General features: G+C 44.3%; 1 protein-coding gene across 6 annotated transcripts in view; it reads right to left on the bottom strand.

Annotated features, from left to right (window-relative positions):
* Positions 1-22,766, bottom strand: part of PLXNC1 (plexin C1) — a 156,365-nt gene that overhangs the window by 92,285 nt on the left and 41,314 nt on the right. For all 6 annotated transcript variants that reach the window (XR_009736334.1, XR_009736333.1, XM_061415753.1 and 3 more), the window contains exon 5: positions 3,030-3,144. Coding sequence is in view for 4 of the 6 variants with exons in the window: in XM_061415753.1 (XP_061271737.1) it covers positions 3,030-3,144 (115 nt within the window). In the remaining 2 variants the exon portion in view is untranslated. The remainder of the gene's footprint in view (positions 1-3,029; positions 3,145-22,766) is intronic.

Below are 22,766 nucleotides of genomic sequence, written 5' to 3'. Positions count from 1 at the left end.
AACAATCTCTTTATAGGTATTGTTTTTTAGCCGCTCAGTCATGTCTGACTCTTTGTGACCCCATGGACTGTGGCACGCCAGGCTTCCCTTGTCTGTCACTATCCCAGAGTTTGCCCAAACTCATGTCCATTGAGTCAGTGATGCTATCCAATCACCTCGTCCTCTGTTCTCCCCTTCTCCTCCTGCCTTCAATCTTTCCCAGCATCAGGGTCTTTTCCAATGAGTCAGTTCTTCACATCAAGTGACCAAAGTATTGGAGCTTCAGCTTCAGCAACAGTCCTTGTAATGAATATTCAGGGTTGATTTCCTTTAAGATTGACTGGTTTGATCTCCTTCAGTCCAAGGGACTCCCAAGAGTCTTCTTCAACACCACAATTCGAAGGCATCAATTCTTGGGCACTCAGCCTTTTTTATTGTCCACCTCTCACATCCAAACATATAATTTTACATAATGTAAAAGTGGGGTGCCACGCATCCCTTTTTGTGTGTGTCTGTGTATATGAGGATTTCAGTTGTCTCTCTTTTTTAAGTCTATCTCTGACCTTTCCTCCACCACACGAATTATTTCATCATGGGAGCCTATGTTTACAACCTAGTATGAATTCTCTCATGTTTTTCTCCATGCTCAAATAATCCTATAGAGACATAGACATCAACATATAGAGGGACATTTTTGGATCAATATAAGACCATGCTGTATGTACTTTTCTGCATCTTGATATTTTTATTCAACAAAATCTCATAATATTCCTCCAAGGCAATTAGAATTGCTCTACTTCTCTCTTTTTAATGCCAATTTCATAACAAAGATGAGAATACACTACCTTCTAATTGTCTTGTGTAAACAAGAGGCTCTGTATTACATGCATCTTTTTTTTTTTTTTTGTACCAAGAAAGTTGCTAGACTGTTATTTGCAGTGAGCAAATGCTCTTTAAACCAAGTTATTGTGATAGCTGGAACTAGAGAAGAAATTACTTAAATAACCAAGGATCTGAGACTCTCAGCAAGCCACAGTTAACCCTAAAGACAGGAAATATTTTGAAATAATATGACCAAGAGCTGGAGACAGACATCTTATCAATGTCACTAAAATAATCAGCCCAAAGTTGGCTTCAAAGGAAAGCTTTACTCAAATTGCTAAAGTCTTATCTCCTTTACCTTGAGAGTGGTGGTGAGCTGGAGAAAGCGAGGTAATGGTTGCGTGGGAAGACTCTAGAGGGATTAGGGTAAACCACACTGGGACTCAAGGTGGGGAAGAAAGCACCAGTGGTTCTTTGGGTGGTAAACATGTTCCAGGCTAGATGCGAATGGTGATTAATTTATACTGGTGAACCCAAAGATGGGTAAGCAAACTGAGTAAGTGGCTCTTTTTAGTCAATGAGCAGCTTGCTTTCCCTCACTGCACTTCACTTAAGTACTCCCCTTAACATTTTCAAAACGATAAAAGAAAAAAAAGCCGTGCGTAATCATAACCACTTATCAGAGTCCTGGGTATATTCAATGATCATGGTATTTTCTAGCAGTCTCTATCAGCACTAAAGTCAGCTATTTTTCAGACTGATAACAGAAATAAAAATTTGGCCATACCTATACTTAGATACCTAAGCATCTTTTTCCACAGAAACTGCTCACGATAGTGCAGGTCTGGTAGAGGTTTGGACGAAAGCTTTGAAGGGTTTTTTTGGGAGGGCACCCCCCCAACCCATCCTCCATACCCTCGCCCTCAGGAGGGCGATAGAAAGGAACAACAGCCAAATAAGTTGAAATCCATGAGTTCTGATCAGTTATGACTTGAAAGCTTGATTCTTTTATTATTTATCACTCATTAAATGCTCTGGCTCTCTTTTATTAAATGTTAAATCATCTTAAGTGGTACGGTTCTTGCTATTTGAAATGGCAAAGTGTAAGGGGAAAGAGAAAGTGGCCCATCTCCTTGTTAATATGGCATTCAAATAAAACAGAGTGAGCTCAGCAGACAGGTCAACTGGCTGCTGATGGTGATTCTGTATAGTTATTCATAATACAAGAGCTGTAATTAGGGAGAAAATGTCTCCTTACAGCCACTGAGACTGCAAGGCAGGAATTCCATTTTCCCATGGGGCGAGGCTGGTATGTGAATCTGAAAATGCATGAATATGCTCACACTGCTTCATTTCTCTCATCCAATGACAGGGCTGATGTGTTGCCAAAGGCAGTATAGTACTGCCGTAGTACGAGCCCATGCACTTTTCAAGGGACCGCCCCCCCTTGCAATATTCACTGCCCATATTGCTTCCTCTCCCTCTCAATATCACCTGAAGGCATGCACGTAAGACAGTGTCAAAAACCCAAACACATCAAGAAAAGGAACTAAAAAACAAAATAAAATTCAGTCCTTAAGTCGCACTTAAGGACTCTTGTTGACCATGAATCTGAACTTTTTTTTCCTTTTTTTTTAAATCAATGTTTTTCAATGACATTAGTCCATTTTTTCCTTAATTTCAACAACTGAAGGTCATCTTCAGCGCCACAAGATGACAAACTCCATGAGGGCAGGTTCACGACGCATCTCATTCTCTGCTATCTCCCCGTCACCTTGCAGAATGTACAGGAATTGGTGCTCACACAGTATTAGTTCGGAGAAGGCGATGGCACCCCACTCCAGTACTCTTGCTTGGAAAATCCCATGGACGGAGGAGTCTGGTGGGCTGCAGTCCATGGGATCTCGAAGAGTCGGACACAACTGAGCGACTTCTCTTTCACTTTTCACGCTCATGCATTGGAGAAGGAAATGGCAACCCACTCCAGCGTTCTTGCCTGGAGAATCCCAAGGACGGGGAGCCTGGTGGGCTGCTGTCTATGGGGTCACACAGAGTCGGACACAACTGAAGCGACTTAGCAGCACCAGCAGCAGCAGTGTCAGTTAACTGAGTGAATTCTCATAACTAAGCTTATTTGATCATTAATAGGTATTTTACACACAGAAGGAAGTTGGCATCAGTTGACTAAAATGAGACAATAGAGACAAACTAAAAATCTTTCCTCTTACCTTATCTTTACTGCTTCGAAATAGGTGAATTTGAGGGCACTTTTTAGCTCCAGATAAAATATCCAGCCAGTTTTCTGAATTATTTAAATGCTCACAATCTTCTTTAAAAGTACACCTATCAAAAAAAAAACAAAAAGGGAGGGGGCAGCAAAACAGCAACCCCAAACATGCATCATTAAAACTTTCTCATACTTGGCTTCAGTACAAAATGCCAGACTTTGTGTGAGGATCATTGATTTCGAGTGAGAATAAGAACATGATGCTAAAACCATGAAAAGCAACAGGAAACCAGCAAAGCATTTTTTCCATCATGTCTCAGAACTGAGAACAAATGTGGACATGTTGAACTTAGACTTCTGAGCCATCTCTCAAGATGACATTGCAAATACATCCAAAACACATCCTCTCTTGGATTCTAAAATTAAAGCACTACCTTCTAGAAAAACCTAGCATAGAACAGCCCAAAAAAAGGTTTACACATCGAAAACGTTTAGCTTTGCCATTCATTTCCAGAATTCCAACCTATTATGTAACTTTTGCTGTTGTTTTAAAAAAAAAAGAAGCGACCATTGTTGTGCTTTGCAGTATGATAATCAAATAAACATATTGCAAGGGCAAAGTCTTCCCAAGAATTTGATAAGACATTCCAGAACCATCTGCTACATAACATTTATTTAGACAGATACCAACTCACATCAAAAGATATTGGGTGAAACATTTGCCAGGGCCACCTCCCCAAGTCAGCCAGCCCAGAGGATGTCCCCAAAGAAATCTGCAGCTGTGGGCAGGGCCAGCTACTTTGATAAACACCATCATAAGCTGAAGGTGAAATCGCCGCTTCGCCTGTGCCTGGCTCGGTCACTCTAGGTCATGCGAACTTGGGAACTCCCGCCTCGCCAGCAGGGCGGCCAACTTAACAAGAAGAACAAATGCCAAACGTTACTTGGTTTCCAAATGGTGTTGGATTGCACAGACATTCTACTGAATGATATCAAGGAAAGAACAAAACCTCTGTTACCTCTGCCTTCTCAAGGTCCAAGGTTAAAACGAAGCGGTGGAGGAGAACCAGTAAGTTTTAAAAGAAACTGAAAATTCATGATTCACAAGAGATTGAAAGCAACTAGATAATAACCTCAGTCAACTCCGGGGAGTCCCTGAAAGGAAGTGAGTGGAGACAAGTGTGGTCCCAAACAGTGTATTTGACAAGCATTTTATTTCTTTTTCTTCTTCTCTTTTTTTTTTAAAATTCTTAAGAATAAATTTAGGCCTCACGGCTTCATCTTTGAGCGCTGCGCTAATTTGAATATGACAGAAATAGAACAGGAAGCCAGTGAGTTTCATTAGACATCACCCCCAAGTGCAATCTTTCAGCGTGTCATCATATTCTCCCGTCTCGGGGAACCCTGCTTCCAGGCAGCACATCTGTGTCCAAGCTCTCCTCCACCTGTGTCGGCTCCTTCTCCAACATCAGGGCCACGGGGATTTTCATCAGCAGTTCTCCACAGTCATAAATTTATCTGACCCTTGATGGCTAGCTCATCCGTCACGGACATTAAGTTCAAATTAAACCTCCTCTCAATGTCAGGGAGAGTTTTCAACGGAGGGACACATACTGCCGGATTGAAACAGACAGAAGGACAAGGCTGGTTCCCTGTTTTGTATTAGAAAGCGATGATGACTGTCAAAAATGACCTGCCTCTCTCGCAGGGGCATTCCAGCTTGTATAAGGCACTTCCTCTGTCTAAAAGGAGGCCAAAAAAAAAAAAACAAAGGCCAGTTCTAAAGAGAGGAGAGTACAAATGTTTTTGTAGGCTTTTAATACTGCCTGGGAGTCAAGGCCTAAGGCTGCCAAAAAAACAAGTGTAAAATGTTTCATACAAACAGTGCTACAATTTGCCAATTTGTAGGCAGAAAAGAGTAGTGCCACTGAATTATCACTCCCTTTTCTGAACTCCTATGGCATTTCTTGTTGGAAGCACAGATTTTGGTATTTAATCATATGCTGCCTTGAATTACAACTTAACTGTTTTACGTGGCTACGTCATGCCCCCCAGTAAGCTGTAAGCTCCTCAAAAGAAGGAAGAATGTCTTTAATATTTCTTCTGCAGATCTTTCTGTGTCTGACAGCATGATATGCAAATACTAGGGTTTCAACCAACATTTTTGAATGAATGAATGAAATATGAAATCTCTGTAGGACCTTTCTGTAGGTGAGTTTTCTTTCTAGAGTTTCCTTAGAGTTTATGTCTGACTTGTATTCATAGCGAAGAGACTACTTTTAATATAAGCTAAAAGTTTGAATCGGGGGCCAGAGAGGGGACAGATTAGAAACTGAGGTTTTCAAGGTTTTCAGTTTATCTTTTGGGGGAAAAAAAAACAAAAACATATGTTTATATATATATATATATATGCTTCCCAAGTGGTGCTAGTGGTAAAGAATCTGCCTGCCAACGCAGGAGACATAAGAGCCACGTGTTTGATCCCTGGGTCAGGAAAATCCCCCGGAGGAGGGCATGGCAACCCTCTTCAGTCTTCTTGCCTGGAGAATCCCAAGGACAGAGGAGCCTGGCAGGCTACAGTCCATGTTGTTGCAAAGAGTCAGACAGGACTGAAGCGACTTAACACTGAATCGTATATATATGTATGTATATATGTAATAGACCTTTCACTTCCTATTTTGTATAAGACGAAAACAAAATTGAACCATGTTAAGCAACTAAATATAAATTCCTGGTTTATAAAACACCTTTGAGATCTCATGCCTTCTTTCTCGCCAGCTGAAAAATAAAAATTAAAAAGCAAACCGTAACTCCAAGAACGTATAACCAGATGGTCAACCAACAATCATATCTTATTCTTCAATATTGCAGATGATAAAATCTTCATGACACCACGTTACCCACACAAACTTTCTCCAGGAGGGGGAACAGACCTCAGAGCTCCCACGTTTTAGTAAACAAAACCAAAATGGTCCCTTTTGAAAGCCATCACTCTTGTTCCTACACATCCACAAAAGCAATGGTCAAGTGCATAGACACTTAAGCTTTTGCCCAAATAAAATTAAAATCTCATTTTCAGACTCAGGTCTCGGCAAGGCTGATTCTCAGTGAAGCAACCTCAGATAGGCTGATTTCTTAACTGACTTCATGATAATTTCTTCAGATAGGAGGAAAGATAGGAAGAAAATGGGATTCAAATTCAAATGAGCATATTCTGGAAAAAAAAAAAGGCAGACATGTATTTGCTTTTCTTATCTTATGCTGTTGCCGCGCTCTCCAAGGGTCTTTCCCAAAGTCCTAGGACTCCCAATTAATATTTTTCTGGCCCTTACGTCCAGCTAGATTTCATGCTTACAAAATAAGGCCAACATGCAGACACTTGCCTACTCGCAAATTAATAGAATCGGCATTAATGGGAAAAAAAAAAAAACTGCCTGAAGGAAAAAAAAAAACCCATAAACCAAAAGTTAATTAAAAAAAAAAAAAAAAACTTTTGCTAGGTGAAAGGACCATGAATTCAATTTAGTGAATTAAACTACTTAAGAAGGCTTGTTCATAGTATGTACTATAGAGGTTAATCTGTTCAAAATAATAAGAGTTAGTTACTCATCTATATACATATGTGGACCACTCCTCCCTTGCCCTTAACTCTTAGTTTGTTCAAAACTCATGAATAGGGAGATTCCAGACACTTGTCTAAGTTTGCTGTTTCAAATTCAGAAAGCATCTGCCGACAGTGTGTTTGCTTCCTGAGTTTGTGGACATCTTTCCAAACAAACCCTGATGTCCCTCAGTCACCACCCCACCAGGTATCTACATGGGGGAACTGCCGCGTGGAGTGTTGATGGCCACTCCTCCCCCGTTAGTCCTCACAGGCTTCCCAGGTGGCTCAGTGGGAAAGAATCCACCTGCCAATGCAGGAGACACAGAAGATTCGGGTTCAATCTCTGGGTTGGGGAGATCCCCTGGAGGAGGAATGGCACCCAGCTCCAGTATTCTTGCCTGGACATTTCCATGGACAGAGGAGCCTGGAGGGCTACAGGAGGAGCCAGGGGTCACAAAGAGTCAGACAAGACTGAGCATGGATAAACATTAGTCCTCAAAACCACGTTGCTCTATAGGGATGAAATGGAGGCTCAGAGAGGTGTTTACAATGTGCCAAGCTTTCCCAGCTTCAAGTGTCTGAAGTCTGCTTTCAGAGCCACACACTTGGCCACTCAGCTGCATGGTCATCTGTAAGCCCTATGTGTTACAACATGTCAGTCATGTCTGACTCTTTGCAATCTCATGGACTGTAGCCCACCAGGATCCTAACTGCCATTTAATAAGCTACACAAAAATAATGACATTTAGAGTTCCTCCTGGCTTCCTTGGGCCCCATTAGTGGCTGGAGGGTGGGGCTGGGCCAGGACAAGGCGACAGAGATAAAGACCCCAGGAGCATAGAATGGAGGTGAGACAGAGCCTCCGGAATGAAGAGGGGAGCATGGATTTGGGAGGGAAACACAGGGCAGGGTTCTGAGAGGCCCTGAATGTTCACCTATCACTAGCCCTGAATACAAAACACCTAATTAGAGGTTAAGGTTCCAGGGAGCCCCCCAACTCAGAAGTCTATTGTATTCCAAAAATTGGCTTGCAAACCCTCTGTTTGTAATACAGAATACACGTTTCTCCCCAGAGAAATAATGTTATAAACAGTGATTAAGTCTCCAGGTTTTAACCCACAAAACCTATTTATTTGCAATGTAACTTCAATTCTATATATTTGCAATATAAGAGTAGCAGAAAACAATGAGATTGAATCCATTTGCATTATATAGCAGTTTTTCTTCTTTACTTGTGTTTCTGCTTGGCTGGTAGTCTGGGAACAGTGCCCAGCTGGATCGACTTTTAAATTTATTATTACAGTATTGCATTTATACAGTATTTCTATTTTTTAATGGGGATGACTTAAATTATTAATTGTTTTCATGCCGACATAAAGAACTGGGAGACCCACCTCTAGAAATAAGCTGAAGTTTCCAGGCATACAGGCAGGTGAAATGCCCAGGGGACGGGCTGGGGGACCTTGAAAATCTGACTCTATTAGGCTAGAATCTCTCCCTAAGAATTTACTACTTACTCAACCTTGAAATAGAAACTCTGAACTCAGAAATGTAACTTCTACTTCCTGCCACTCGAATTTCATCAGCATCCTCTAATCTAATTGTTCACTAAGAGCAGACAATCCCTGAAGTAAACTGACAACTAAATATCAGGTAATTGGCTTGAATGGGAGGTTGGTGTGATCTGTTCCAAAGATTCTCTACTGATACAATATCAGAAAACTTTTAACAAGGAAAGATCCAGCCTCTCTCTCAGAACAGGAGACTGTGTCTGTGGCTGGGGGAAGAATTTGCTACAAGAGCATCCCAAGGTCTTCTGCTAAGTGATTTGAAACAGATGTCTGCATTTTTTCAGAAGGGCACGGAGCCCAGAGGAGGGACCAGGTGGTCCCGAGAATCGAGGGACTTTCATTAATGTTGTTAGTCCACGAGATGGAAAAACCAATCTCAACTGAAGAGAAGAGAACGAGAAGTCACTGTGACAAACTCAACTCTGAATTCTAGGCCTCCAGAGTCAGCCAAGAGGGATGCCAAAATACAAGACCAAAATAACTTGCCAGGAAAGCTGAAAAACTGCATTTCAGCTCCAGTGATGAAAAGCCAACCTACATAAGAAAATGATGCTAATAACAGAAACAATTTAGAAGATTTTTTTTTTAAAGTGAAAACATCTAACATGCCAGGAGATGTTCTTTCATATGATTTGATTCATTATTCTTCACAAAACTATGAAGTAGGTACGACAAATTCCCTTGCTTTTTACAGCTGGGGAAAACTGGAGGCAGAAGGCTCCATATTATTTCCCGCGGTCACAGAGTTAGGAAGCAGAGGGGTTGAGATACCAAATCAGATAGTGCTGCTTCCAAGTCCATGTCTCATCTCCTACCCCCTACTGCCCCTCACCAGGGCCCTCGCTTATGGAGCCCTTTCCAGGGGCCGGGTGCTGTTTCTAGGACTTTCTGGGACTTGTTGATCCTATAGCTACCTCAGGAAGTAGGTACTATTGTTATCAGCTCCATTTCAATGATGAGGAAACTGAGGCGCAGAGATTAGACGGCATGGTATGAACCTCAGCAGTCTGGCAGTGGTGTTCATACTCTTAGGACTGTACCAAACAGCTCAAAATTTTCAAAGGTTTCCAGGATAATAACATCATAAAGGCCAAAATAAAAATAACTACATCCTCCCAGAGCCTGAGCCCTATGAGAAAAATACAGGTTTTATTTCATTTCTCAGCAATTCTCCAAGTGTGTTCTTCAAGCTGTTTTAGGTGTTAGTATTAAATGAGGCTTAAGAAATTTGGGAAACACTAGTTAAATAAAATTAAATGATCTTCTCTGCTGCAGGAATTCTCAGAGCCTTCAATATTCCAGTGTACTTTGTAACTTAAAAGATAGGAATGGATAATGCACATCTTCTAACGTTTTTACTGAAGGATTAGAAGTCCTAGCCATGCATACTGCTGCTGCTGCTACTGCTAAGTCGCTTCAGTCGTGTCCAACTCTGTGCGACCCCATAGACGGCAGCCCACCAGGCTCCCCAGTCCCTGGGATTCTCCAGGCAAGAACACTGGAGTGGGTTGCCATTTCCTTCTCCAATGCATGAGAGTGAAAAGTGAAAGGGAAGTCGCTCAGTCATGTCCGACTCTTAGCGACCCCAGGGACTGCAGCCTACCAGGCTCCTCCATCCATGGGATTTTCCAAGCAAGAGTACTGGAGTGGGGTGCCATAGCCACGCACACTGGGAAGCACTTAAATCTTGGTTAATGAGCAATAATCCAAATGGAAGATCAAATTGGAAAACTTTAGGCTTTTTGGGGGCTCTTTTTTCTCATCTCTCATACCCGGCTGATCATGACCTATTCGTTCAAGCATTGCTCTATGCCGTCTCCCACAATCTGCCCTCACCTATCACCTGGGCTCCTGCAGCAGGCTTGTGACTGGCCTCCCTCCTACCTGCCTCTAGTCAGCTCTCCACACCAATGCCAAGGTATTCTCAAGCCCAGAACTGATTACACCTCTTCCTACTAAAAAATCTTCAACGGCACCCTTCCACCTACACCAAACTCCTCTACCTACATCCCTTTCATGACTTGGAGCCTAGAACACACGTTTCCACACTCGTGGTACCCAATACTATGATTGAGCCTCTTCCTTCTTTCCCAAACTCATCCCTCGGCAATCGTGGGTTGATAAGTCTATTTAACTTACAAGCTCCTAAAGACATCCATCACTAATACTTAGTACATGGCACCTCGCAAAGAGCAATTACTTAATAAACACATGCAGGGAAACCTGCCCGGCTCTTCTCGGCATGTGCAGAATGTCCGAGGGCCTGCAGTATTGGTGAAATGGTGCTCCAAGTTCAGAATCGCCTCCTCCCTGTCTGCCCAGCCTCCAGGCAAAGCAGTCATGCCCTCCGCTGTGTCCGTATGGGCACCTTACACATGCTTCTGATACATACAGCACAATGCGCTGGTTGCTGACTGCCTGTCTCTCGGACCACACTGTAAGATCCCTAAGGGAAGAGCCTGCCTTATTCACCTTGGCACCCCTAGGGCCTAAGGCCACATCGAGGATTCCTTCTAAGTATTGTCTGAGTGCCCCCCAGATACCAAACACCGAGCACTGGGGATGGATGGATGTTTAAGCCAGTTAAAGCTCCCCTCTTAATGAGCTTATATTCTGGTGAGGCACATGGACCAAAACCAAAGAAGCAGTCAATAATTTAAATAGTTTCAAATCAAGGCTAGTTTTCAGAAGAAAGTAAAAAAAATATAGCAGCGAGGAACTACTTTGGGTAAGCTAGCCAAGAAAGATGGCATTTCGAGTTCCTTGGTAGCCTAGTGGTTAGGATTCCAGCCTTTCATTGCCATGACCTGGGTTCAATTCCTGGTTGGGGAACTGAGATCCTGCAAGCTATGCAGCATGGCCAAAACCTTAAATGAAAAAGAAAGATGGCACTTCAGCTCAGATTTCAAGGATGAAGACAACCTAGCCACATCAAGAGCAGTAGGAACAGCATCCTAGGCAGAAGGAACAGCAAGTGCCAAGAGCCTGAGCTCACTTAAAGTCTGGTCTCTGCAAGGAACTGATTAAAGAGCAGACCAGACCAGGTTAGAACCTAGTGAAGAAGTGGTGGGTGGAGCTGCCAATTATAAGCGGGTGACGTTGGGCAAATCACACCTTCTCTGTGTTTCAGGCTTCCCAGCTGCAAAAACGCAGATAATAATCATTTCAATTTCATGGAATTGTTACCAAAATGTACATCTACTTAACATACACCTACGAAAACATAGATCAAAGAGTTATTTCAGAAACATCCATCTATTTAACTGAGGCTTCCAATAATGCCTCAGTAAATATTAGTAGCTGTTACTATATTTATTACATAGGCAAATGAAACAGAACTTAGGTAAAAAGTCTGAACGACATAAGCCAAACACATACAAAATAATACTGATGTGACAGGCATCTGGGCAACAGGAGTAACTGGTCTGCCCTTTGCATTGCTCACACACATCAGATCAACGATCAGCCTGCCCTTTCCACGTAGCAGGCAGACTCAGCTCATGGCTTCTTGGAAGGTTCTTAATCATAACCCTCCTCCTCCTCCCCCGAGGGTTCTCTGGGGTCTCCCCAGGCCTTGAATAACAGGGCATTTTTTCATGGCATATCGGCTGATGCCTGCTTCCCAGGCTAACCTGTGAGCTTCCACTGGGCAGAGCCTTATTCATTTTTGTCTCCCTAGGGCCTACTACCGGACCTGGCCCATGGCTGGCATTCAACACACGTTCACTGAACTGGATTAAGAATTAAATGTTCAAGTGACTAAATTCTTGGCTATGTCTCCACGATACCAGCAGAAGTTGTTTCACTGATTTTTGTTCACTGGGCTGGCCAGTTCACTGGCATGGTGGAAAACCAGCCTTTGTCTTGACACTTGGAGCTATTCAGCACATGTGAAACACTCTCACAAAAAAGGGATTTGTGGCCTTCACCCCATGTGGTTCTTTGGTGGGTGATGAGTGCACTAAGAGTTGGTGTTTTAATTTCCAAAGGCATACCCTGAACTAAAGAATTTAAGGCAGGCGTTCGTAAAGAATAGGTAGCCTGGAAACAAAGATGGGAAATGATGCCTTTCAAGTCAGGACGATCTGGGTTCCAAGCTGCTCTCCCACGCATTTGTTCTGTAATGGGAAGCACACTCTTCAGCTTCTCAGGACCTCAGTTTCCCCCATCAGTAAAAAGCTGGCAGCAATAAAACTCCATCTTCCTAAGAGTAACTCGAGTCCCACACGGGGTGCTTCAGAAATGGTCCACTGTCCCTAAGTGGGATACAAGGGCCCAAATGCTACAAAACCTCACTGGTACCCAAGAGCAAAAACACCAAAGCCCGGCAGGAAGGCTTCCAATGAAGACAGGAACATTGGTTTCAATGTGTTGTTGTTGTTGGGAACAGGAAAATTACCAGGTCACCAAGACAAGTGAAAACATCTGAGGAATTTTTAAAAGCCAATCGATACATATGAAAGTGCCTGCTAAGGTCATTTCAAAAAAAAAAAATCTATTCCATTAAAACATATATTTACTAAAAGGGGTGATCCTAATGGTACCTGCTCGAGCTACACAGCGTCAATTAAAAAGATGTGAGGATAAGTAGTTTGGAGACTGAAGTTGGACCAAACAAAACTGGCTTCTGGGTATGGTAAGCATTCCCTCAGTGCCAGCCACTGTCAGCTGCCTGGGTGCCAAGAGCTGGGCGCCTTCATGGTTTCATCCCCTCTCCACCTTCTGCTTTGAAATATTCACAGCTCTTCTAACAGCTGACAAAGATGATGAAGAAGCCAGGGGACTCGGGTCCACCCAAGACCCCCCTCCAGCGTGAGAAGGCCCCCACATCCCTTTCCGCCTCCTTGGTAACCCAGATGCATGGGTTCGGCTTCTGCCAGGGTAATTCAGTGATGCCCTGAGGCCCAAATAACATATTCCTCTCTGCTCCCCACTGCTTCCACCCCACAGACAGTTGTCCTACTTGCTTCTACACAATTAGTCGGCACAATGGGGTCCTCACACGAGGAGGAGGGGCCGCCCCCAAATCCCATTATTCTCATGATCGCTGCCATTAGAGCCTCACTGGACCATAAAGGAGTGTCACTGCACAGAATTCAGCATGAGGACACGTCCTGGGTTGGAAGGAAAGAGGGGACGGATGCAGAACTGGGAGCCATCTTCTGTCATGAATTGACTTCCTGGCCACAGCCTCCAAAGGGGACATCCCAAAGTGGAGTGCGTTCCTTTGGGTCTTGGCTCAGCCGCCCTCTTCTCTGTGAGGCTTCCCAGGACCTTGTGGTTGAAACTAACCTCCCCTGCCTCCAGCTGGCAAGCCCTACCCCCTCGTCAGCTTTATTTTTCTTCCTAAGGGTGATCACATCTGACACGCCACGTTCTTATTTACTTTCACTCTTCCCTCATGTAGTTGGGTCAGTAATGTTCCACCCCTAATTCGTGTCCACTCAGAACCTCAGAATGTGACCTGATTTGGAAATAGTGCCTCTGCAGATGTCATTAGTTAAGGGTCTCAAGATGAAATCATTCTGGATTTAGGGTGTTCAATGACTAGTGCCTTGACAAGAGAAAGGAGAAGGCAATTTGGACAGGGAAAAAAGGCTACGTAAAGATGGATAGAGGTTAGAGATAAGCTGCCATGAGCCAAGACACGCTGGAAGCCACCAGAAGCTTGAAAAGGAGAGGAAGGGTTCTCCCCTTGAGGTTTCAGAGAGATCACAGCCCTGCTGATACCATGATTTTGGATTTCTAGCCTCCAGAACTGTGAGAGAATATATCTTCACTGTTTGATGCCACTGAGTGTGTGCCACTGATTATAACAGCTTTAGGAAACTGATACATTTCTAGAAGGACCTGCACGGGGCAAAGACATAGCACTGAGCTGTTCATTGCTAGAGAAGCTCGATGCTTAGAACAGTGTCTGACACACACTAGGTGCTCCAGAAAGATCTGTTAAGTGGGACTTCCCAGGAAGTCCAGGGGTTGAGAGTCTGCAGAATCCACCCGCCAATGCAGGGGACGTGGGTTTGATTCCTGGTCCGGGAAGATTCCACATGCTGTGGAGCAACTAAGCCCAGGAGCCCAAACTACTGAGCCTGTGCTCGACAGCCTGTGCACCACAACAAGAGAAGCCACTGCAATGGGAAGGCCCTGTACCAAACTAGAGAGCAATCCCCACTCACTGCAACTGGACAATGCCCATGAACAGCAATGAGGACCCAGCACCGCCAAAAAAAAAAAAAAAAACCCAAATCTGTGATGCTTAAACTCTCAAGCTGTAGAAGGGTTTCCATAACTCAGGTTGACCCTGAGTCTTCCATGGTGGGTCCATCTAGAGCAGGCTCTCCCTTCTCCCCACCACCACCATGAGGGATAATGTCTCTAGGTTTCTCCTCCCTTTCACTGTGGTGGTAGGTAAAGGTACTGGCTTGGGAGTTAGAGCCTAGATCTAAGACTTTAATCCTGTTTCCACTGCTTATACAAGCTACAGTAAGCAGACCAATGACCCCTAAGATATCTATGTCTTAATCTCCTGAAGTTGTGAATGTGTTGCCTTACTTGGCAAGAAGGACTTCAAAGATGTGATTAAGAATCTTTTTTAAGATTATCTGAATGAGCTTAAAGTAATCTCAAGGGTCCTTGTAAGAGGAAGTGGGAGGGTCAGAGTCAAAGAGGGAGATGTGATAATGGAAATAGAATTCAGAGCCAGAAAGGTCTGAAGAGGCTACACAGCTGACTTTGAAGATTCAATAAGAGGTCACAAGCCAAGGAATGTAGGTGCCTCCAGAAACTTGAAAAGATAGGAAATGGATTCTTCCTATGGGCTCCAAAGGAACACAGTCCTTTCTACACTCTGGTTTTAACCCAGTGAAACCCTCTACAGACTTCCAACCTCCAGATCTGTAAGATAATAAGTGTATGTTGTTTATGCCAGCAAGGTTGTAGTTATTTGCTACAGCAGAAGTAGGAAATGAATACAGAAACCTAAGGCTGTTTTCTCATCTTAAAAGTGGGTACTGTAATAAGTGCTTACTTCACAGGGTACCAGGAGGACTAAATGGAACATGCAGGGGACATTCAGGGCATAGCATCTGACGTGTGGTAAGCAGATTCTCCCCCATGCCTGGGGACCCTGTCTCCTGGCTGGGCCTGGGCTCAAGGCAGGCTTCCTAGGGAAGGGGCACTGTAATTGCATTCTGAAGGAGAAGTGGGCATGGATTCCTCCACTGAAAAGCCCCCAGTGGCCTTCTCTGCTGCAGAGTGGCTGCCTTTCACAATGGTAGACCAAACCAGAGTAACTCAAACTTCAGAGGAATGTGGCTATGGTTACTATGCACCATGGGTCACCTTGGTCGAATTCTCAGGCAAGAGCAGCTCCTAGGCCTTACGAGTGATGCTTAGGGGAGACTTGAGAAAGCAGTGTCTCTTGGGAGAGGGAGGGAAGAAAGGCCTCAAGACAGCAGAGCAATGTAGGGAACTGAGTGCGTCCATAAGCAAATCACTGAATTCTTTTTGCTTATTACTCTGGGGTGTTGAGGATGAATATGTTTAGCAGGCTGATTTTAGTTTTTCTTACCAGCGTTCAAATCACCTTCTGTTACCCCAACCCTTTCAGAAAGTCTGTTGTTACGCCAAGTTGAGAAATGACCTCTTTCACAGTGTCATGTATCAGCCAACCAGCAGATGAAAACCTAAAAACTGCCACCAGGGGCTGCTTGAAAGTCTTCCAACTGCCACCGTGGAAGAAACGTGTAGAAGGATACGAGTAAGTGTTGCCCTCATACAAATAAGTGAGGGGAGTCTACAGATACTTTAAAATCATCATGCCTGGGCGCTTTGTCCCCACCCTGCACACATGCTCTGGAGGGGGGGGGATAGGACAGGACAATAAAGATGAGTGTGGCTTTTCTGACATGTACGTTTTCTGAAGAGGACCCAGGCTTGGTTCCGTCACGTGACTGGGAGCCCACGTGGAGCCCGTGATGGTGTTGGGAGAGGTGGTGGGGTACTACGTGAAGTTTGGAGAAAGGGCTGCTAAGTAGATGACTCAGGAAGAGACAGGAGGTAAACTCACTCTTCATAAAACATACTGGAAGGCAGCAACCCCATGGGAGGAGTGGCAAGCATGGCACAGTTAATGCTTGGCTTAATGCACTTCATCTTCTTCTATGCCATCAGGACAGTCTTTTAAAAACACAGATATGATTGTTTCGGTCCTCTGCTGAAAACTCTTCTCTAAGTTTCCAGAACCAACTAATAAAGTCCAGATTCAGAAACCTTTCCTTCCCGGCCCCTCCCCATCTACTTCCTCCTTCCAGAGAAGTGCTGGGGTGAGATGATCCAGTTGGCCCTTTCCCTCAAAAGATCTCCTATTGGCAGGACTGCCCCTGTGGCCCAGTTGTGCTGCCACTGCAGGGGCCGTGGGTTTGAGCCCTGGTTGGGGAACTAAGATCCCACAGGCTGTGCGGCCAAAAAGGAAAATAAAATGAAAAGATCACACCCTTATTGTGCTGGTTCTGCTGCGTGAATTATCCCTCACTCCACACCCATGGTGAAATTCTCCTCAGGCTTCAAGACCCAATATTCTCCTCTCCCCCAAGACCCAATCTTAACGTGACCTCTTCTCTGAAGCCTTTCCCAACCTTGGTTACAACCAACTGCTCCTTCCTCTGGGGTTTTGCCATCATAACAGCTAACATCACTACAGTGCTTACCACAAAGAGGAACTGTGCCTAGGACTTTATGCACATCATCTAATTCTCTCAGCAAGCCTCCAAGAGAGGTACTGTTACTACTCTGCTTTATGAAAGTGAAAGTCACTCAGTTATGCCCCACTCTTTGCAACGCCATGGACTGCAGAGTCCATGGAATTCTCCAGGCAGGAATACTGGAGTGGGTAGCCATTCCCTTCTCCAGGGGATCTTCCCAACCCATGGATCAAACCCAGAACTCTTGCATTGCAGGCGGATTCTTCACCAGCTGAGCCACCAGGGAAGCCCAAGGATACTGGAGTGGGTAGCCTATCCCTTCTCCAGGGGATCTTCCTGGCCCAGGAATCCAACCAGGGTCTCCTGCATTGCAGGAGGATTCTTTACCAGCTGAGCTACCAGGGAAGCCCTGCTTTATAGAAGAGGAGATTTGGCACAGAGATGATAAGAAACCTGCAGGTCACACAGGGGCCTGGATTCAATCCTGAACACACTGACTCCAGGTCTGCACTCTTCTTTCTCTGCTGGACTCCTCCTTCCAGTGTGGTAGTCATCCCCTGCATTGCTGGGCATCCCAAACTGGCTAGTCTTTCTAAACTCCTGCTCAGTCAGTAATACCTTGGTCCCTCTGGTACCCAAGCCAGATACTTGCACTCTTTCCCCTATCATTTCAACAGCAAAGTCCCAGGAACTGAGACCCAGCTCCACCTCTCTCAGAAGTCCTTCTCCATCTAACTTAGGTACCCATCCTTTGGGTTCCCACCCAGAGCCAAGTACAAGGCCTGAGACACAGTAGGCATCCAGTGTAGGCTTGGGTATCATTACTTTCTTTGTGAGGACTTAGATCAAAAGAGAAAGAATACATCTTCCAGAAAAACAGTGGCCACCTTGATATTTTATTTTTCATTTTATGGCCCTATTTTTAGTGTGTCAGACTCAAGGGAGGAATCCAATTAATCACTAAGTCCTGTCAATTCTATCTTCCAGCCAGCTCTTAAATCCACCTGCTTCTCTCCATCCCCATGATCATCTCTCAAATTCAGTCTCCAATCTCTTGCTGGTTTACAACCACTTTCTCAGTGATCTGCGGGTTTCCAGCGGTGTCTTCTCTAGTCTGTCTTGTCCCACAATGCTTGTTCTACCCGACACAAGTGATCCAGTCTGCCTTCTGATTGAAACACTGGAATGGCTTCCCAAAGCCTTTCCAGGAAAATTCAGATCTTTAACATGGGCTATAAGACTCATTCTCCCCCACCCCATCTATCCTCGTTAACTGCGCTCCTCAGACCTTACCCTTGCTCCATACTGCCCGTCAGGCCAAGCGCTCCTCCAGCTCCCGGCCTTGGCATGGCCTGTTCCCTCAGTTTCCTCCACCTCCTCTCTCTTTACCCGGATGCTCTCTGATGCTCACACTTCAGGCTCAGCTTAGACATCCCTTCCTCCAGGAAGCCTTCTGTGACCTTAAGTTTAGGTTTGTTTGCTTTGATTGATTCATTTTCACTGAACCTGTGGTTGTCTTTTTAATTGAAGTATTATAGACCTATAAAACTGTTAGATCCAGGTGCACAATATAGTGATTTGATATTTCTATACATTACAAAAGAGTCACCATGACAAGTCGAGGTACCATCTGTCACCATACAAAGTTATCAGCATATTATTATCATTAATCATTATTCCATTTTATAATTACTACTGATAATTATTATTAATTATTACCATATATTCTCCAGCTGTACATTTCATTCCATGACTCATTTATTTTGCACTGGAAGTCTGTTCCTCTTAATCCCCCTCACCTATTTCACCTATCTCCCCATCCCCCTCCTCTCAGGCAACCACCTGTTTGTACCTACGACTCTGTTTCCATTGCTATTTTTGTTTACGTTTTTTTAGATTCCACATACAAGTGAAATCCATCCAATATCTGTCTTTCTCTGCCTGACTTATTTCACTTAGCTTAATATCCTCTAGGTCCATCCATGTTGCTGTGAACGGCAAGATTTCATTTTTTAAATGTCTGAGGAGGAGTCCATTGTGTACATATACCACATCTTCTTTATCCACTCATCTATCGAACGATACTTAGGTGGCTTCCACATCTCGTCTATTGTGAATAACGCTGCAATGAACATAGGAATGCACTTATCTTTTTGAATTAGTGTTCATTTTCTTCAGAAAAATACCTAGGTGTGGCATTGCTGGATCACGTGATGGTTCTATTTTCAATTTTTTGAGGGACCTCTACAATGTTTTCTACAGTGGCTGCACCAATTTACATTCTCACCAACAGTGCACAAGGGTTTCATTTTTTCCACATCCTCGCCAACATGTGCTATTATTATTTAGATTTTTTTTTTAATGTGCCTCCATGGAATCCTCCACTTCCTCTGTGCTAAACATTATTACTCTCTATTTACCTATCAAGATTAATAGATTGGAAACCCCTTGACGTATTGGGGTAGACTGAATTACTGTTCCCACTTCTGCAGTCTCTCCTGTAATAGAAGGACCTAGAGTAGGTGCCGTATGTATCCCTACCTCACTGATGTTTGGCTTGGCTATGTGGCTTGCTTGCCAATGGAATATCAGCAAACGTGACATGAGTGGAGGCTCTGAATGCACCACAGAGTTCAGCTTGGGTTCCTGCACTTCTGCTGTCTGCCTTGAGGAGAGTACATACAGGACGAGAGACGTATGAAGCAGATCTGAACCAAACTCTCCACCTACAACTTGACAAAGAGTCCCCTTCCCACCCCCACCCTCCACTGGAGCTGAACCGTGAGCAAGAAAAACAAATTTTTGTTCTTGTAAGCCACTGAGAATCTGTTGGTTAACACAGTATTACTGGAGCAGACCTGACTAATAACACTGTCCCTATCCTTCACTGGGCTTCCCTGGTGGCTCAGATGGTAAAGAGTCTGCCTGCAGTGCGAGAGACCCAGGTTCAATCCCTGGGTCAGAAAGATCCCCTGAAGAAGGAAATGGCAACCCACTCCAGTATTCTTGCCTGGAAATCCCATGAATGGAGGAGCCTGGCAGGCTACAGTCCATGGGGTCACAAAGAGTCAGACACAACTGAGCGACTTCACTTTTGGCTTTTTTTTTTATCCCTCACTAGACTGCAAGCTCCATGTGGGCAAGAAAGAACTGTATCCCAAGCACACAGTAGGTGCTCAGGAAATCTGTTGATGCGATGTATGACTGAATGAATGAATCCTGGCCAGTGATGGGTCTGTCTCTTTAGCTGGCATGTAAATTCTTTAAGGCCAAGAATGGCATCTGATTTCTCCCAATATCACCTAGTTATGTCACTTCCCACATTGGGTTCTTGGTAGATATTCAATAAATATTTATTGAAATTAAATAAATTGAATTTTGTGGGCTGACTTGGGAATCAGCCCTTAATTTATGACATTGTTTGTATGGGAAAAATGCATTCAGAGTGCCAAACAAATTTGCAAATGAACTTTTGGAACCTCACCTGTTCATTGGTTCAGGATTGCCAGTTTTGTGGAAATCCATAACTGAACACATGTGCTATGCTTTGCAATATGGGAGAAACTGAGAAGCTGCTTCCAAACCTAAGATATTCAGCCTGCAAAAATTCACTTTCCACCCACACAGAAAAATTCAGCATAGGTTGGATTTGAGGTTCCAACAATAAAATACTAGACTTTTTTGAGCTCATTGTTTGTCTAATTGCTTTTTATCAGCTTTTACTGGATGCCCATTCTTCACACTTGATCCAAAGGAAGCTAAGATCATTTTCTTGCACACACACCCCCAAACACATCCACTTTCTAGACATGTATGTAATAAAACTCAACCTTCTCAACAGAGAAAACAAATTATTTTTCTAAATAAATCTGTGACATTTAAAATAAACACAGTGGGATGCTCTACAGTTATAAGAAAACATCCCCCTTTAGAATTCCTAATTTTGAATGGTACTGGGAGCTTAACATGAGTCACAGATATGAGGCTTAGTTTTATTTCATCTTAGGCAGAACCAAGCCAGTTTGAAACCAAGTGATCTGACATGGCTGGGAAGCGCCATCAGTTCACAAACCTGGAATGTTTTAATCATGCTTAACATGTCTCAGCCTGCCATTGGTAGATGTTTCCAACCACTCAATCTCCATTCATTTGACATGCATTTTTAAAGCACCTATCATGTGCCAAGCACTGTTCTAGATTCTGGGGATATGGTCATGAACAAGACAAGGCTCCCAAGCAACTTACATTATAATAAAGAGGCAGAGAAAGAAGGTCATTCAGGTAGTGATACGTGTGTGTGGTAGTTGCTCAGTCATGTCCACCTCTTTGTGACCCCATGGACTATATAGCTCAGAAGGCTCTTCTGTCCATGGAATTCTCCAGGCAAGAATACTGGAGTGGGTTTCCATTTCCTTCTCCAGGGGATCTTCCTGACTCTGGGATTGAACCCAGGTCTCATGACAGATTCTTCATCACTGAGCCACCAGGGAAGCCAGGTAGTGATGGGGCCAAGAATAAAACAAAACAGTGACGTCACTGGGAGTGAGGTGAGGCTTCTTCAGACTGGGTCATTGGTAGAGGGGGAGATGTGCATGCTGGGACCTAACGAGTAAGAAAAGAACCAACCGTGGCAAGATTTGGGGAAGAATTTTCTAGATTGAGGAAACAGCTGGTGAAAAGTCCCTGTGGGAGGAACAAACCTGGCATATTGTTAAGTTAGAAAGAAAGGGCCAAGTAACCAAGGACCTGATTCTTAGAAGCTCTGTATTCAGGTCCCATGAGTAAGGGAGTCAGACTGAATTCTACAATGGAGGCCAGTGGAGGTTTTTAAGCTGGGGAATAAAATGATCTGGTTGAGATTTTTAAACGCCCACTCCTCTTGGGGCAGGGGTAAGGGAACAAGAGCAGAAGCAGGGGAAGCTATGAGCAGCCTTTTCTAGAAGGCTAGAACTCCTTTATCATAGCCCATCATCAATAAAATCCCTGGAGTCTTCAACTTCTCCAACTATTCTCTTCACTCTTTTGTTCATTCTGAAACCAGGCTCTCCCTGAGGACACCGATTCCTACAGCCCACCAAGGGCTGGCTGCTTCCTCTCCCTCATCATAAGGGTCCTCCTTGTGTCTTGCTGCCTCTTTAGGATGATTCTTCTTCCTTTCTTTCCAAGCCTACTCCCCACACCCCAGCTCTGAAGCTCAAGCCATTGGGCCATCTGCCCAGAGGCCCCCAAGCCCCACCTTGTCACCACCATCCACAGACCATGCAGCCTACAGGCAATTCATTTCTTTTTTTGAATATCTTGCTCCTCAGTCCCTCCAAAATTGTTCCATAGTCCTTCTTGATGACTGGCCCAGTGAGCACTGTGACCCCTCAGTTGCCAACCCTCTCTGCCAAGGATCTTGTCCTCCATTCTACTTCAGTTACAGAATCCCACCCCAGACCTTGTCAGGACCAATAACTCTGCACCCTCTGCGACCTTAATTTCAAGTTCCCCATAGTCCGACCACTACCTCTTCTCCAGGTCCCCAGGTCCCACAAGTCTCAAACCCCAAAACAGTCTCCCCTGCACAGAGCTGGCTACCTTTTCCCATCCCTCACGCCCATCCTCACCTCCCTCCTCACTTCCAGCTTGGAGCCCAGGGTCCACAATTGTAAGTATCCAAACTCATATCATCAGGCACCCTCAGCTCCTGGACGCAACTTTCCTCTCTTGAAAACTCCCTGCTGCTGCTTAGCTGCTTCAGTCGTGTCCAACTCTTTGTGACCCCATAGATCGTAGCCTGCCAGGCTCCTCTGTCCCTGGGGATTCTCCAGGCAAGAGTACGGAGTGGCTTGCCATGCCCTCCTCCAGGGGATCTT

Source organism: Bos javanicus, chromosome 5 (assembly GCF_032452875.1).
Source record: "Bos javanicus breed banteng chromosome 5, ARS-OSU_banteng_1.0, whole genome shotgun sequence".
Lineage (NCBI taxonomy): Eukaryota > Metazoa > Chordata > Mammalia > Artiodactyla > Bovidae > Bos > Bos javanicus.
Note: the sequence above shows the minus strand (reverse complement) of the source record. Positions and strands in the feature narration are given on the sequence as shown.